A 13,903-nucleotide genomic window follows, 5' to 3' on the forward strand; every position below is an offset into this window, starting at 1 on the left:
TCAGAACCTTCTTAATATTAACATGCAGGTTCAGTTGCCAGTTAAAGCAGCAAATGCAATGTTGACATTCATTTCAAGAAGGCTAGAATTCAAGAACAGAGGTCTACTGCTGAGGCTTTATAAGTATAAGACTTTGGTCAGACTCCACTTGGAATATTGTGAGCAGTTTTGGGCCCCATACTGAAGGAAGAATGTGCAAGCATTGGAGAGGATCAAAAACAGGTTCACAAGGATGATCCTCGGGAAGAAGGGCTTGACTAATGAGGGACAGTTCAGTACTCTAATTATATACTCAGTGGAGTTTAGAAGGATGAGGAAGGTCTCATTAATACTTACAAAATACTAAGAGACCTAGATAGATTGGATGTGGAGAAGGTACTTCCACTAGAAGGAGAGACAAGGACCTGGGGCATTCCCTCACAGTGAAGGGATGACCCTTTATAGCAGAGATAAGGGACAATTTCTTCAGCCAGACGGTGGTTAATCTGTGGGACTCATTGTCACAGAAGACTGTGGAGGCCAAGTCATTGAGTGTATTTAAGTGAGAGGTAGTTAGGCTCTTCATTAGTAATGGGCTCAAGGGTTAGGGGGAGAAGGCAAGAGCATGGGGTTGAGAAACATATCAGTTGTGATTGAATGGCAGAACAGACTTGATTGGCCGAATGGCCTAATTTTGCTTCTGTATCTCATGGTGTTACAGAGAATCAATGAATCCTACAGTGACTAAAGGATATGAGTTTTTTTTTAAAATGCTTCAAGGGTGGTAGTAGATTGTGAATGTAAAAATTGCAGCTCAAGAACTTAACCATCTCAAGTAGATTTTTTCTCATGGGCAAGTGATTTTCCTTTAGCACATTTTAGCTTAGTTTTTTATTTAAGAACATAGGACGGCATGGTGGCTCAGTGATTAGCCACTGCTGCCTCACAGCTCCAGGGACCCGGGTTCAATTGGGCGACTGTCTGTGTGGAGTTTGCACATTCTCCCCATGTCTGTATGGGTTTCCTCCCCGTGTTCCAGTTTCCTCCTACATTTCAAATATGTGCAAGTCAGGTGAATTGGTCATGCTAAAAAAATGCCCATAGTGTGTAGGTTAGGTGCATTAGTCAGGGGGAATGTAGGGGAGTGGGTTTGGGTGGGTTGCTCTTCGGAGAGTTGGAGTGGACTTGTTGGGCCAAGTGGCCTGTTTCCACACTGTAGGGATTCTATGACATTAGGAATGCTAAAGAGGGATAGCTATTTTCAAAATATTTCAGGAAAATATAAACTGACCTTCAATGATAAATTCAAGATTCAAAAACAAGGAGAGATAAATCAAGTTTAGGCTCTGGAAGGTGCACAGCCATTTTAGATTAAATGAGTTCAACACTGAGGCGGTAACCATGCGAAATGGATAACCCAGGAACACAATAAACACTGAACATGAAGAAGGATTTAAGGGAGATGCAGATTGGTATTTGCCAGTGATTGTAGAGTATTAAGTTTTTAGACCAGCCTCCGAGAAGACAAATGAGTAACATACTAGAATCTAGAATCAAGATCTGTGCTCCTCCTTACTGTACGTTGAAGGAACCAATCACTGCTCCCAACTTCCTCCCCATCACTGCTGCTCCTAATTCCTCAATCCCCCTATCATTGCTCCAATCCTGGCCTTGAACCCAATTATGGACTCCAGGACTCCCAATTCTAAATCATGAAGTGTCTCAGACACTCTCCAATCCCTATATACCCTCCAAAAAACCTAGTGCCTTCAGCATTCACAATTCTTATGCTAGTTTTAAATCCATCAATATTATAATTCTATTTCTCATCCGAATGAAATACAGGGCATATTGAAATATATGCTGAAAATGTGTTGCTGGAAAAGCACAGCAGGTCAGGCAGCATTCCAATTATGGAATTCCTGAAGAAGGGCTTATGCCCAAAACGTCGATTCTCCTGTTCCCTGGATGCTGCCTGACCTGCTGCGCTTTTCCAGCAACACATTTTCAGCTCTGATCTCCAGCATCTGCAGACCTCACTTTCTCCCCATATTGAAATATATGTTTGGGAGAAGATTTGTAGCTCAGGTGCTCATTGTTGTGGTTCTGTTCGCTGAGCTGGGAATTTGTGTTGCAGACGTTTCTTCCCCTGTCTAGGTGACATCCTCAGTTCTTGGGAGCCTCCTGTGAAGCGCTTCTGTGATGTTTCCTCCGGCATTTATAGTGATTTGCACCTGCCGCTTCCGGTTGTCAGTTCCAGCTGTCCGCTGCAGTGGCCGGTATATTGGGTCCAGGTCGATGTGCTTATTGATTGAATCTGTGGATGAGTGCCATGCCTCTAGGAATTCCCTGGCTGTTCTCTGTTTGGCTTGTCCTATAATAGTAGTGTTGTCCCAGTCGAATTCATGTTGCTTGTCATCTGAGTGTGTGGCTACGAAGGATAGCTGGTCGTGTTGATATTGAGCAATATTAAAATATAGTTTGTATTGAAACAAACTCACATGCTGATGCATTTTCAGTGTAAATCCTCAGTTGTCAGTTTTTCTGGAAGCTATCATTCTCTCTTCTGGCCTTTTATTTAAAAAAAGAAAATGTGGTTTGTAACCCACATTCCCCATTTGTAATATCAGGAAAACAAAGCTTCATATGAGCACAGCAGGAGAAATTCTCCACAAAATGACTGCTCCCTATCTCTACCCAGCAATTTAAAGCATGAATCACAGCAAAATAATGATTGAAAGCTACCAGTCAAGGTATTGCAGTTACTTTCATAACATTCAAGTGTGCATCATAGAATCCCTACAAGTGCAGAAACAGGCCATTCAGCCATTAAGTTTGCACCAACCTTCCGAAGAGCATCCCACCCAGACCCAATTCCGCACCCCCCCCCCCCCCAAACCTATCCCCATAACCCTGCATAAACCATGACTCGTCCACCTAACCAGCACATCTTTGGACAATGGGAGGAAACCAGAGCACCCAATGGAAACCCACGCAGACACAGGGAGAGCATGCAAACTCCAGACGGACAGTCACCCAAATCAAACCTGGGTCCTTGGACCTGAGAGGCAGCAGTGCTAACCACTAATTTAGAACAGTATTAGAATTTAGTATAATATTTAGATTCAAACAGTTCCCCACCATTATTATGATAGATCTGACAATATATGGGGCAAGGAAAAATGAAGAATAAATTAGGTTACCTGAAGAACAAAAATAAGCACTTTAAAGAACAGAAGCTATAAAGTGCACATCATTTTGAATGTTATGGTCAACGAACAGAATACCTAACAGGCTTTTAAATGCTAGAAAATAAAAGGTGGTACATTTTCATAGCTCAATCAAGGCAGGTACATTTTTAACTTGTCTACTTTGCTGGCAATGCAAAGATTGAAAATATAAGTCCTGATTGTCTATCAATCCTCCCTAATATTTCCCTGATGTGCAATAGACCAGAGATTCACATCAGAGGTGAATAGTTCTACTCAGGAAATCCTAAAGTATAGATTTTACCCAAATACCACAAAACTTCAGCATTAGGATGTGTTTGAACTTTTCAGTATTCCCTTTTCAGTGGTCAACTCAGCACCGGAGAGTGGATTAGTTGCTTGTTGTTCACCTCACCATCAGAAAACTGGGTGGGTTTGAGATGTGTTTGAGATTGTTGCTGTTTTTAACTTTCCACCCAACCCAAGCCACCCAGCTTAAGATTACCTACTGGGCATCTTATTTGACTGAATAGAAATCTGATTTTGTTTTCTGATGGCTAGCGAAGTCACACCATGTTGTGTATGTTCCTCAATAGGGAGAAAAAATAAAATCACTGGGGTGGCAGCTCAACCTCAATGAATGAAGCTCATAAAAGGGTAAAAGCTTTCAAGAAAAAATGTCTGCTCTGAGACACAAACAGTGAATGCAGTTAGCAAGAGGAGAATTGCATTGGGCCCAAACCCAACAGATGTGTCAATTTATATGTGACTCAAGCAAAGAGCTGAAGCAAATTCGAACCCATTTGATGGTTGAGAATTCACTTGATTAATTGATAAAAGGAGTCAAGAAGGTGAAACATTTTGTCTTACACTCATCAAAACTAGGAGGCGAGAAGCAGAGTTGAAGAAAGGGACATCATTTTATGCAGCATGAGAAGAGTGTGTTGATTGGTTGAGCCATCATTGGCATGGAGATGCGGCAATAACAATTAACTGTCAAACTTACACCCTGACCAATCAGAGTCTATCTGCCTGGTCTGAGAATTCTGATTGACAGTTACTGTTCTGGCTGCACCTCCATGCCATTGATGGCTCAACCAATTAGCATGCTTTTCTCATGCAGTATAAAAGACTGTCATTTTTCTCAAGTCTGTTTAGTTATGTCTGGCTCAGTTGATTCACTTAAAAAATGGTAGCAAATGAGTCTGAATCATTTGTATTTGAATACATTATTAGTCATTGTTTGAAACTTCTTAAAAAAATCACTGAGATCAAAAATGGAAATGTTATGCATTGATACAGCTAGCTTTATTGAAGGCACACTTACACAACACAAACACCATTCTTCTTGTATAATAACGACACTGAAGACTTGTACTCCACAACTAGCCAAACTGCTTACCAACTGTTTTGATTTGGCAATGTTAATAATCAGGTCTTTTATTGTTTCCACTGTTAGGAAAAACACAGTATCAATCGAAATAAAACTTCTAACAGTACCTTGCTAGAAAAGATAGTAGTGGACACCAGTAACCTACACTACAGGTGACATCTGTTCACATTTGCATCTGGCATGGCTATGCTTCCAGAAGGTCCTCCAAAACTTATCTGCTTTTGGATGTATTCATTCTGCCCTGGCTACGTAATAAGGCTGTTTGTAAGGGTAGGTACATCTCAAGAGAGATCATTGCAATGCAAGTGTCATCTGGCTACTTTCAGTAAACAACATCGAATACAGAGTTAATGCAAACGTCAATGCTTGACAGTATTGTTCAATGTCATTAAGGAAATAGAAAGAACTTGCAGTTACTTAATAACTAGTCACATCATGAAACGGTATTTTACCAGAGCCAATGGATTAACATTGAAGCATAATTACTGTTGTTAAACATGCAACATACCAGCAAATGAGTACATATTAATTGAAGGTGAATATGTGGTCAGGTGCTGAATAACCAAAATTACAACACCAATAGAGTCATAGTTACCCATTACAAAATAAACTTTTTTGTTGATTTGTTCTTGGAAAGTTAGTATTGCTGGCAGGATCAGCATTTAGTCTGATCTACAGCTGAACAGCAAACTCGTTATAAACTGATGGCAAGCTAAATACTATGATGATCATTGCAGGAGATATGGGGCTGCCTTTTCCTTAAGATGGTGGTTTCAGCAGAATGGCCATCTAACTGTGTCTTCAGTAGTGTTCCAATCCAAGCCCATTTCCCTGGTTTGTTTCTTAATCCCTGTGCACAGCAGGTTTTCTGCCACAAGGAGAGAGAGTCCATTGGTGTTAGTGAGGAAAGTATAGCAGTGCCGCAGCATCACAGGAGGTGGTGAGGAGCAGATGAACCATGAAGATGCCATGACCTGAACCCAGACAAATAAGCCAAAACACAAGATGAGGAATATTCTACTTGCTCTCCCCTCTCTGTTGCTGAGCTTTAGGGACATGGGCTCATTTACCCTGGATAAGTGGTAACAAGGGACAGCAGGAGTGAAACAAAATGGGAGATCAGATTTTGGCTTCCAACCCACTTTGGACATTGACATGAAGAAGGCATTTCATGATCAGCAGTTGGGTGAGGGGTGAGGGCAGGGTGGGAGATGGTAAATAGGCCTCACCCTATCATGTTCCTGCCATTTCTGTGGAGATAGAAGACAAAAGTTCATCCCCTGGGAATAATACAATAAATGAACTATTTAACCATAACAGTTGAAGGAACTGGAATAGATTTGATGATTAGTTGCTCTCATGCAATAAGAGTGCAATTCAAAGATTGAAGGATGATGGCCATGACCTGCTCTCCATTCAGCTTAATGGAAGCGAGATTGTGCAGTGCAGGCACCTCATATCCAAAATTTGCTATTCACTTGGATTACATGGTCACAGTGTTAATTTTGAAAAACTCTTCCAGTTTTAATAGAGATTGTTTAATTGTACAGCAGGAGACATGCACTAAAGGAGTAACTTTGCTTCTGGGAAGCTAAGAATTCGACTGGTAATGATGAGTGGCAGCAGCAGCAATGAAGATTTGCTCTGTTTGATGTTACTACCTGTATTGCTCTAAAACAATGGATTTATTATTTTGTTCTAACGACAGTAGTGTCAATGATTTAGTGAGACCACCTGACCACATTACTTTTTACCCTCAAACCATAAGTTCCCCTTAATGGACTCCATTATTCTGAAAGTAAATCAGACCCACCTGTATTATAATGTTTTGTACAATATTTTAGTTCTTTCTCATCCTTAAGAAGAAACTGTGGAAGGGTCAGTCCTTCTGCAACCTGCACAGGCTCTCCATCCAGCCACTCAAAAATCAGATCATTCATTGTGTATCCAACTGCAAGCCAACACAAAGGAATCAATGGGAGTTTTTATTGAATCAGCAAAAGACATTTCATGAAACAGATGGCTGAAGCATGCTAAAAGATATAAAGAAAAGTGATGGAAATGAAGACTGGCTTACTGAAGCTTTATCTTCGTCCGATGAAGATGTGTTTTCAAGGATATGAACCATGGACGATGTGCAGGATGTTGGGTATGGTCAAGGGTATAATGGAAATGGTCGGAGACAGATGTAAGCCAAGCATTCCAGTCATCTAATGAAGATGAAGAAAAGCAACTGTATTGGCTTTTATTTGAAATGTTACAAATCAAGGACAATAGCACATTGGACTGAAGATTATATGCATGATGTTAAATTAAGATAATAGCACATTTAAGAACGTACATGATTATTCTAAAGTTTTGGTAATTTGTTGTTGGTAGAGATGCAATAACAGTTATTGACTTGTATACATGCTCATGGATTCCAATTACTTACAGCTCTCCAATTGCATCGCACATGTCTGCACATCCATTGGAAAATTTTTCAAATCCATTGGACAGGATAACGTTAGTGTCAGCCTGAGAAAAATAGGCAGCATATCAGGTAATGAGTTTCCTACAGAAGACCAAAAAAATGCATTGATCTGGAATTATCTTCTTTCGTATCTTCTTTGTAATGGTGGATTTATACACTTCAATTATTGATACAAAGGAATTAATTTTGCAAGGTTTCCGTACTCGTGTGGAATCTTTTGAAATGGGACTGGTCAACAGGGATAGTTCTTGGTATTGTTGACTCTGCCATTAATAAGATTCCATGACAGTATTGGAACTTACAAAATTAGGCCGATTTTTACACAAAGTCCAGCTTCTGCTTTTAGCTTTGCCTCCCATGGTGTAGAGACATTAATTATCCTAATCCATGTCAGGCTTTGTGATTGGAGTCACTGTTTCACTTTTGTGACCTGGATCCATCTCCACAGAGATGGGTGTGAGGGTAAGCTGCCCTCGGTGCAATACATTTGATTTAATTTCAACGCAGTTCTTGAAGGAGATGAGATCATGCTGCAGAATTGCTTCTTATTTAAGGGAATTTTTTGTTGATCTCCAGGAAAGGACTGCACATTATTTCATTGCACTGACAGATCACACAAACAAATAAGACATTTGTGGTTCTTTATGACATTTTGGTGCAAAGATTTGCTGAATGTGGAAAACTGCTTTGCCACAGAAGTTATCTTTTTCATAAAGACTGTACTTGATTATAATGCAATTTTACACCCAGAGGTCAGAAGGCAGTCGCTCTGAGAAAAGGAACATCATGCTGTCTAATAATGCAACGTGATCGAATTTAACTGCTGTTACAGAGCAGGCGGACAGTAGCAGGCCAAGCAGAACTGACTGACCTTGTCAGCAGGAGGCCTCAAGCTGTGGAGAAACTTGAGTCTCTTTGCAATTCTGCAAGCCAGCAGCCCACTGGCTCCTTTAACATTAGCTGCTCTGATAAGGGGGAGGCAAAGGCCGAGTGGTATTGTAGTGGCCTATTAATTCAGTGACCCAGGTAATATTCTGGGGACCTGGGTTCAAATCCTGCCATGGCAGATGGTGAAACTTGAGGTCAATAAAAATCTGCAATGAAGAGTCTAATGATGACTGTGGAAACTGTTGTCGATTATCAAGGAAAAATCCATTCTGACTAATGGAAAGAACTGTCATCCATACCCGGTCCGGCCTATATGTGACTCCAAACCCAGAGCAATGCAGTTGACTCTTAAACTGCCCTTTGGGAAATAAATGCTAGCTATAGCCAGCAACACCCACATCTTGTGAATGACTTTTAAAAAACTGGGCTGCTGGGAGGAGGGGTGAAGTCATTCCAAAGTTGAGTGAGCCTGGACTTGAAGAAACCCAGGTGCACATTTTCAAATCTAGCAATCTTGCAGCTGATACCACGGTGGATTTTGGAACCTGTCTTTTCTCATGAAAGTAAAAGTCAGTATGCATTAATTCAAATCAGAATGCCTTAATCCAGTGATTAGGCCATGTGGGAAAATGCACAGCACTTTAGATTTATCACCATGTCACTTCTGATATTAATTCAGTTCACACACATTCGTTCCTCTTTCGTTCCTCTCCGATCCATTTCCTTACTCTTATTCAGTGCTGTGTGGGTGTCACTGGCTGGGCCAGCACTTACTGCCCAATCCTAGTTGCCCTTGAAGGTGGTGATGAGCTGCCTTCTCTACTGCTGTAGATATACCCACATGCCCTTAGGGAAGGAATCCCAGGAATTTGACGCAGTGACAGTGAAGGAATGGTGATATATTTCCAAATTTGGACAGTGAGTAGCTGGAGAGGAACTTGCAGATGGCAGTGCCACAGGCACTTAATGACCTTGTCCTTCTAGATGGCAGTGGTTGTGTGGAAGGTGCCATTTCTTGGTGAATTTCTGTAGGGCATTTTGTAAATGGCACACTTTGCTGCTACTAAGCATGAATGGTGGAATGAATGAATGTTTTTGGATGTAATGCCAGAAAAGTAGGCTGCTTTCTCCTCGATGGTGTCAAGCCTTTTGAGTGTTTTTGGAGCTTCATTTATCTAGGTAAATGTGCAGTATTCATCATACTGCTGACTTTAGGTGACAGAGAAGTTAGAAGGTGAGTTACTCACTGCAGGATTCTTAGAGTCTGACCTATTCTTGTGCCACAATATTTGTATATCTTGCCCAATTCAGTTTCTGGTCTACAGTAATCCTTGGGATGTTGATTATGGGGGCTTTCAGTGCCACTGAACGTCAAAGGGCATTGGTTAGATTATCTTTTGTTGCATGTGATGATTGCCTGGCATTTGTGTGGTGGGAAAATTACTTGCCACTTCACAGTCTAAACTAGGATATTGTCCAGGTTGTACTGCTCTTGAACATGGACTTCCTCAGTATGTGAGGAGTGCTGAATGGTGCTGAACATTGTACAATTATCAGCAAATGTCCCTACTTCTGATTTTATGATGGAGGGCATCATTAGTGAATGAGCTGAATGAGCTTAAAATAGAATACTATCCTGAGGAACTCTTGCAGAAACATCCTGGAGCTGAGAACACTGATCTGGATACTTAAATATGCCTCTCACCAAATTTGGGCTCACAATTGATTCTGAGCCAAACTTCATTTGTCAGACAAAAGCAGAATAGTGTTAGTCCTTAGCATAGTGCAAAGTGCAGTATTCTGATTTTAGGGTCACAAGTTCAGTAGGCTTTAATGCTCTTTAGAGGCCAGTTTTAAAGAAATAGTACTTGAGCAATGAGTTAGTTCCAAGCCATTTTGTTCCATTTAATTGTGGCACGATGACTTAGTGATGAGCACCGCTACCTCACAGTTCCAGGGACCCAGGTTCGATTCTATCTTTGGACAACTATCTGCGTGGAGATTGCATGTTCTCCTCATATATGCATGGGTTTCCTCCATTGGCTAAATTGCCCAGAGTGTCGAGGGACATGCAGGCTAGGTGGATTAGCCATGGGAAATGCAGGGTTACAGGGATGGGGTGGGTCAAGGTAGGATGCTCCCTGGAGGTTCAGTGCACACTCAATGCGTCAAATGGCCTGTTTCCACACTTCTATTCTACTGGGACATTACATAAGTATGATTGATTGTCAGTGGTAAGAGCATATTAGAAAACTCTAAACACTAAAAAAAAAGGAATATATGCTCATTTTGCCATTGCAGACCCATTATTTTCAGCACAATTTAGCAAAGACTCTTTATCCAACATGCTAGCTTGTCTTTACAGAAGATGTTGGGTCTATTATATATCAAATATTTTCCATAAATATTTGAGATAAATATATGTGGCCCACTCCTCCACACTTTGTACCACAAGAAGTAGAAAATTCACTGGGCAAGTCTTATGTTTTAAAAAAAGTCCCACATTTTCATTATCGCTTATAGAATTTACAAGAAAACACAACAAACTGGAAACAAACAAAAGACATTCAAAGGTGGCAATTATTCAATGAAAACACTGGCTCTTTTTCTGGTACTTACTGTCAAGCTCTGTTATAGCTTAGTGTAGCCTAATGAGATTCAAACAATACCATGTCATTTTCTGTATTCAGAGAAGCAGATGTTGGCCCTACAGCCTTATTTTGTCCCCTGGGTAAAATATTTTGTACTGATATTCATTAGAACTGAGGCAAATGAGTAGAGCTTATCCATACCTCTATTCTCACTCACCAATTCTGGCTCTCTGTCCACCAATGCTGCAGTTTCAAAATTTTAAATTCCTGCTTCGATACCCACCTCCCTATCTCTGTAACTTCCTTTACGCACCAGCCCTCTGAAGTCTCTGCACTCCTACAAATTTTGGGCTTTTCACATCCTCTACTTTAATTTCCCACCATTGACAAGCATATCTTAAACTGTTTTGGCTCAAGATTTCATTTGCTAAGCCTATACGTCTCATTCGCCCTTCTTACTTCTAAAAAAACCTCCTTAAAGCTCTCACTTTGACCATGCCTTTAGTCACATGTCCTAGTATTACTTTCATGGCTCAATGTCAAGCTCACTTGATGACTTTCATAGAGTCTTAGTCATAGAGATGCACAGCACGGAAACAGACTCTTTGGTCCAACTCGTCCATGCTGATCAGATATCCTAAATTATCTAGTACCACTTGCCATATCTTATATCCCTCTAAATCCTTCCTATTCATATAGCCATCCAGATGCCTTTTAAATGTTGCAATTGTACCAGCCTCCACCACTTCCTCTGGCAGCTCACTCTATACACGTACCACGCTCTGTGTGAAAACATTGCCCCTTCGGTTCCTTTTATACTTTTCCCTTCTCACCCTAAACCTATGCTCTCTAGTTCTGGACTCCCCCGCCCAGTGAAAAGGCCTTGACTATTTACCCTATCAATGCCCCTCATGATTTTATAAACCTCTATAGGGTCACCCCTCAGCCTCTGACGCTTCAGGAAAAACAGTCCCAACCTGTTCAGCCTCTCCCTATGGCTCAAACCTTCCAACCCTGGCAACATCCTTGTAAACCTTTTCTGAACCCTTTCAAGTTGATAGTTTGTAATGACTTGCTACATCTAACGCACATATTAGAGCAAGTTGTTTTTAATATAGACATGGCTTAAATAGTATTTTTTGAAAAGAGAAATATACTGCTTCTGAGCAAATGTAAATGCTACTGAGTGAAAGATCTGCAAGTAAGAAACATCATTTTTGGCTTCCTTTTTTTTGATTTTCCACCTCCTATTCACTGCAGTCACTGATGTTGCAGTATAACTCAATGGGTGCCAGGAAATCCTTGACACTTCACTCATGCCCATTTCTCACAGGTGAAGTTACAGCAAGAGGCATAGGTTCAGGGTGAGACAGGAAAGATTTAAAAGGGACCTAAGGGGCAACCTTTTCACATAGAGAGTGATGTGTGTATGGAATGAGCTGCTAGAGGAAGTGGGTGAGGCTGGTACAATTACAGCATTTAAAAGGCATCTGGATGGGTATATGAATAGGAAGGATTTAGAGGGATATGGGCCAAGTGCTGGCATTGGGATTAGGCATGCACAAGTTGGACCCAGGCATCTGTTTCCATGCTGCACATCTCTAAAACTCTATGACTCAATAGCTCTGTTGTCAGAAAAGACCCAGTTTTCAGCTTCAAATAACATCCATACTCATCCCAGCAATTGCCACTGGACTACAGTTAGGAAGTGAGGTCTCTGACTGCTCTTTCCCTTCACTGGTCTTTCTTAGAAACCCACCACTTCAACTGGGAAGAGCAAATTCATTGCAGACCAGGGAACCTGGGAGCCTCCTAATCTGCATGGAATAGTACTCGAAAATGCAATGTTTTTATTCACTGAGCCTTTTGGAGGAAGTTGTATAAACAGCAATCCAAAAGATAATTAAGTGTGAAAGGATATAACACAGACTACATTGAATGTGCTTATAGTCAGAATTTATCTAAAAATCAGTCAAGAACTAATTCCTCAAAATTATGTTTTCATGTTCGTCTGTCAATGAATATAACAAATTTAGAATCGTATTATTAGAACAGAACTATCAATGTGTTTCATGTGCTGTTAAGACTGGTTTGAGATCATTATTATTTGGAGAAGCAGAGGTTTGAGAGATCCAAATAATATTGCTGGCAGTTTTGTCAAGAAAATGAAGTTTTTCACATCCTAATAAACATGAAATGTTAATGTCTTTGGTAGGTTCTCTTAAAATAGTTCAAACTGCATGTCCAGAGCTATTCTGGAGGTCCCTTGTACAACTTGACTAAAGTTAATTTGGAAAATTGCATGCACATGTTCTTAAGTTTAATATTGATGCAAATTGAAATTGCTTTATTTAACCAAACAATGCATAGCAGAACCAATGATGCACACTGTGGCTTTATACAGTGAAAAATGATTAATCCATAGATTATAGACACACACCTCCTTGGCGTAACAATAGCAATACATCTGTTTTATTCATTCAGGGACTGCTAGCTAGGCTGGCTAGGCCAGTGTTTACTGCTCGTGCTTAATTGTCCTGGAGAATGTGGTGGCGTGTTATCTTCTTCAATTACTGCAGTTCTTAGGGGATCCTGGGACACACATAGTGCTGTCAGGATAGGGGTATTTCCAGGAATTTGAACTAGCAATAGTGAAAGATTGGCATATAGTTCCAAGTCAATAGTGGGTGTGGTTTGGAGGGGAACTGGCTCATTCCTATGAATCTACTGCCTTGGCTAGTTTTGGATTTTGAACACACTGTCAAAGAAGCCTTTAGTTTTTGCAGTGCATCTTGTAGATAGTACACACTGCTGGAACTACACATCAATGGTGAAGGGGGTGAATATCAAATGTTGTAGACAGGGTGCTAATCAAGAGGGCTGCTTTATCTTGCATAGTGTCAAGCTTCTTAAAATTTGTTTGAACTGCACTCATCCCAGTCAGTGAGGAATATTCTACCACACTCCTGAACTGTGGACTGAGAAGAAAGGAGGTGAGTTACTTCAGTAGTGACGATCACTACTGAAGCAACTAAATGAAGCAACAGGTTGGTTGTAGGATAACACCCTGAGGAACTCCTGCAGAGATGTTCTGGAACTGAGACGACTAACTTCCACCCAATCACAATTATCTTCCCTTGCACTAGATATGATGCAACCAGTGCAGAGCTTTCCCCCTGAGTCCCATCAATTCCAATTTTGCTAGGGCTCCTTAATACTATGCAGAAGAACCTCAATTATCCAAAAGAGATGGGTGGGCACTATTTCGTTCGGATAATTGATTATTCGGTCAATTGATTCAACGTCTTTCCTCTGGTGCTCGGAGTTTTTGTGAAGTTTGCTTCAGGAGACTATGCAGCAGCACACTGCA

At 40.8% G+C, this 13,903-nt stretch overlaps 1 protein-coding gene across 5 annotated transcripts in view; it reads right to left on the reverse strand.

Annotated features, from left to right (window-relative positions):
• Positions 1–13,903, reverse strand: part of glra2 (glycine receptor, alpha 2) — a 189,584-nt gene that overhangs the window by 79,355 nt on the left and 96,326 nt on the right. For all 5 annotated transcript variants that reach the window (XM_043700569.1, XM_043700568.1, XM_043700572.1 and 2 more), the window contains 2 exons: positions 7,016–7,098; positions 6,395–6,532 (listed from right to left, as the gene is read on the reverse strand). In XM_043700569.1, coding sequence (XP_043556504.1) covers positions 6,395–6,532; positions 7,016–7,098 — 221 coding nt within the window. The remainder of the gene's footprint in view (positions 1–6,394; positions 6,533–7,015; positions 7,099–13,903) is intronic.

This window comes from Chiloscyllium plagiosum, chromosome 12, assembly GCF_004010195.1.
Source record: "Chiloscyllium plagiosum isolate BGI_BamShark_2017 chromosome 12, ASM401019v2, whole genome shotgun sequence".
NCBI lineage: Eukaryota > Metazoa > Chordata > Chondrichthyes > Orectolobiformes > Hemiscylliidae > Chiloscyllium > Chiloscyllium plagiosum.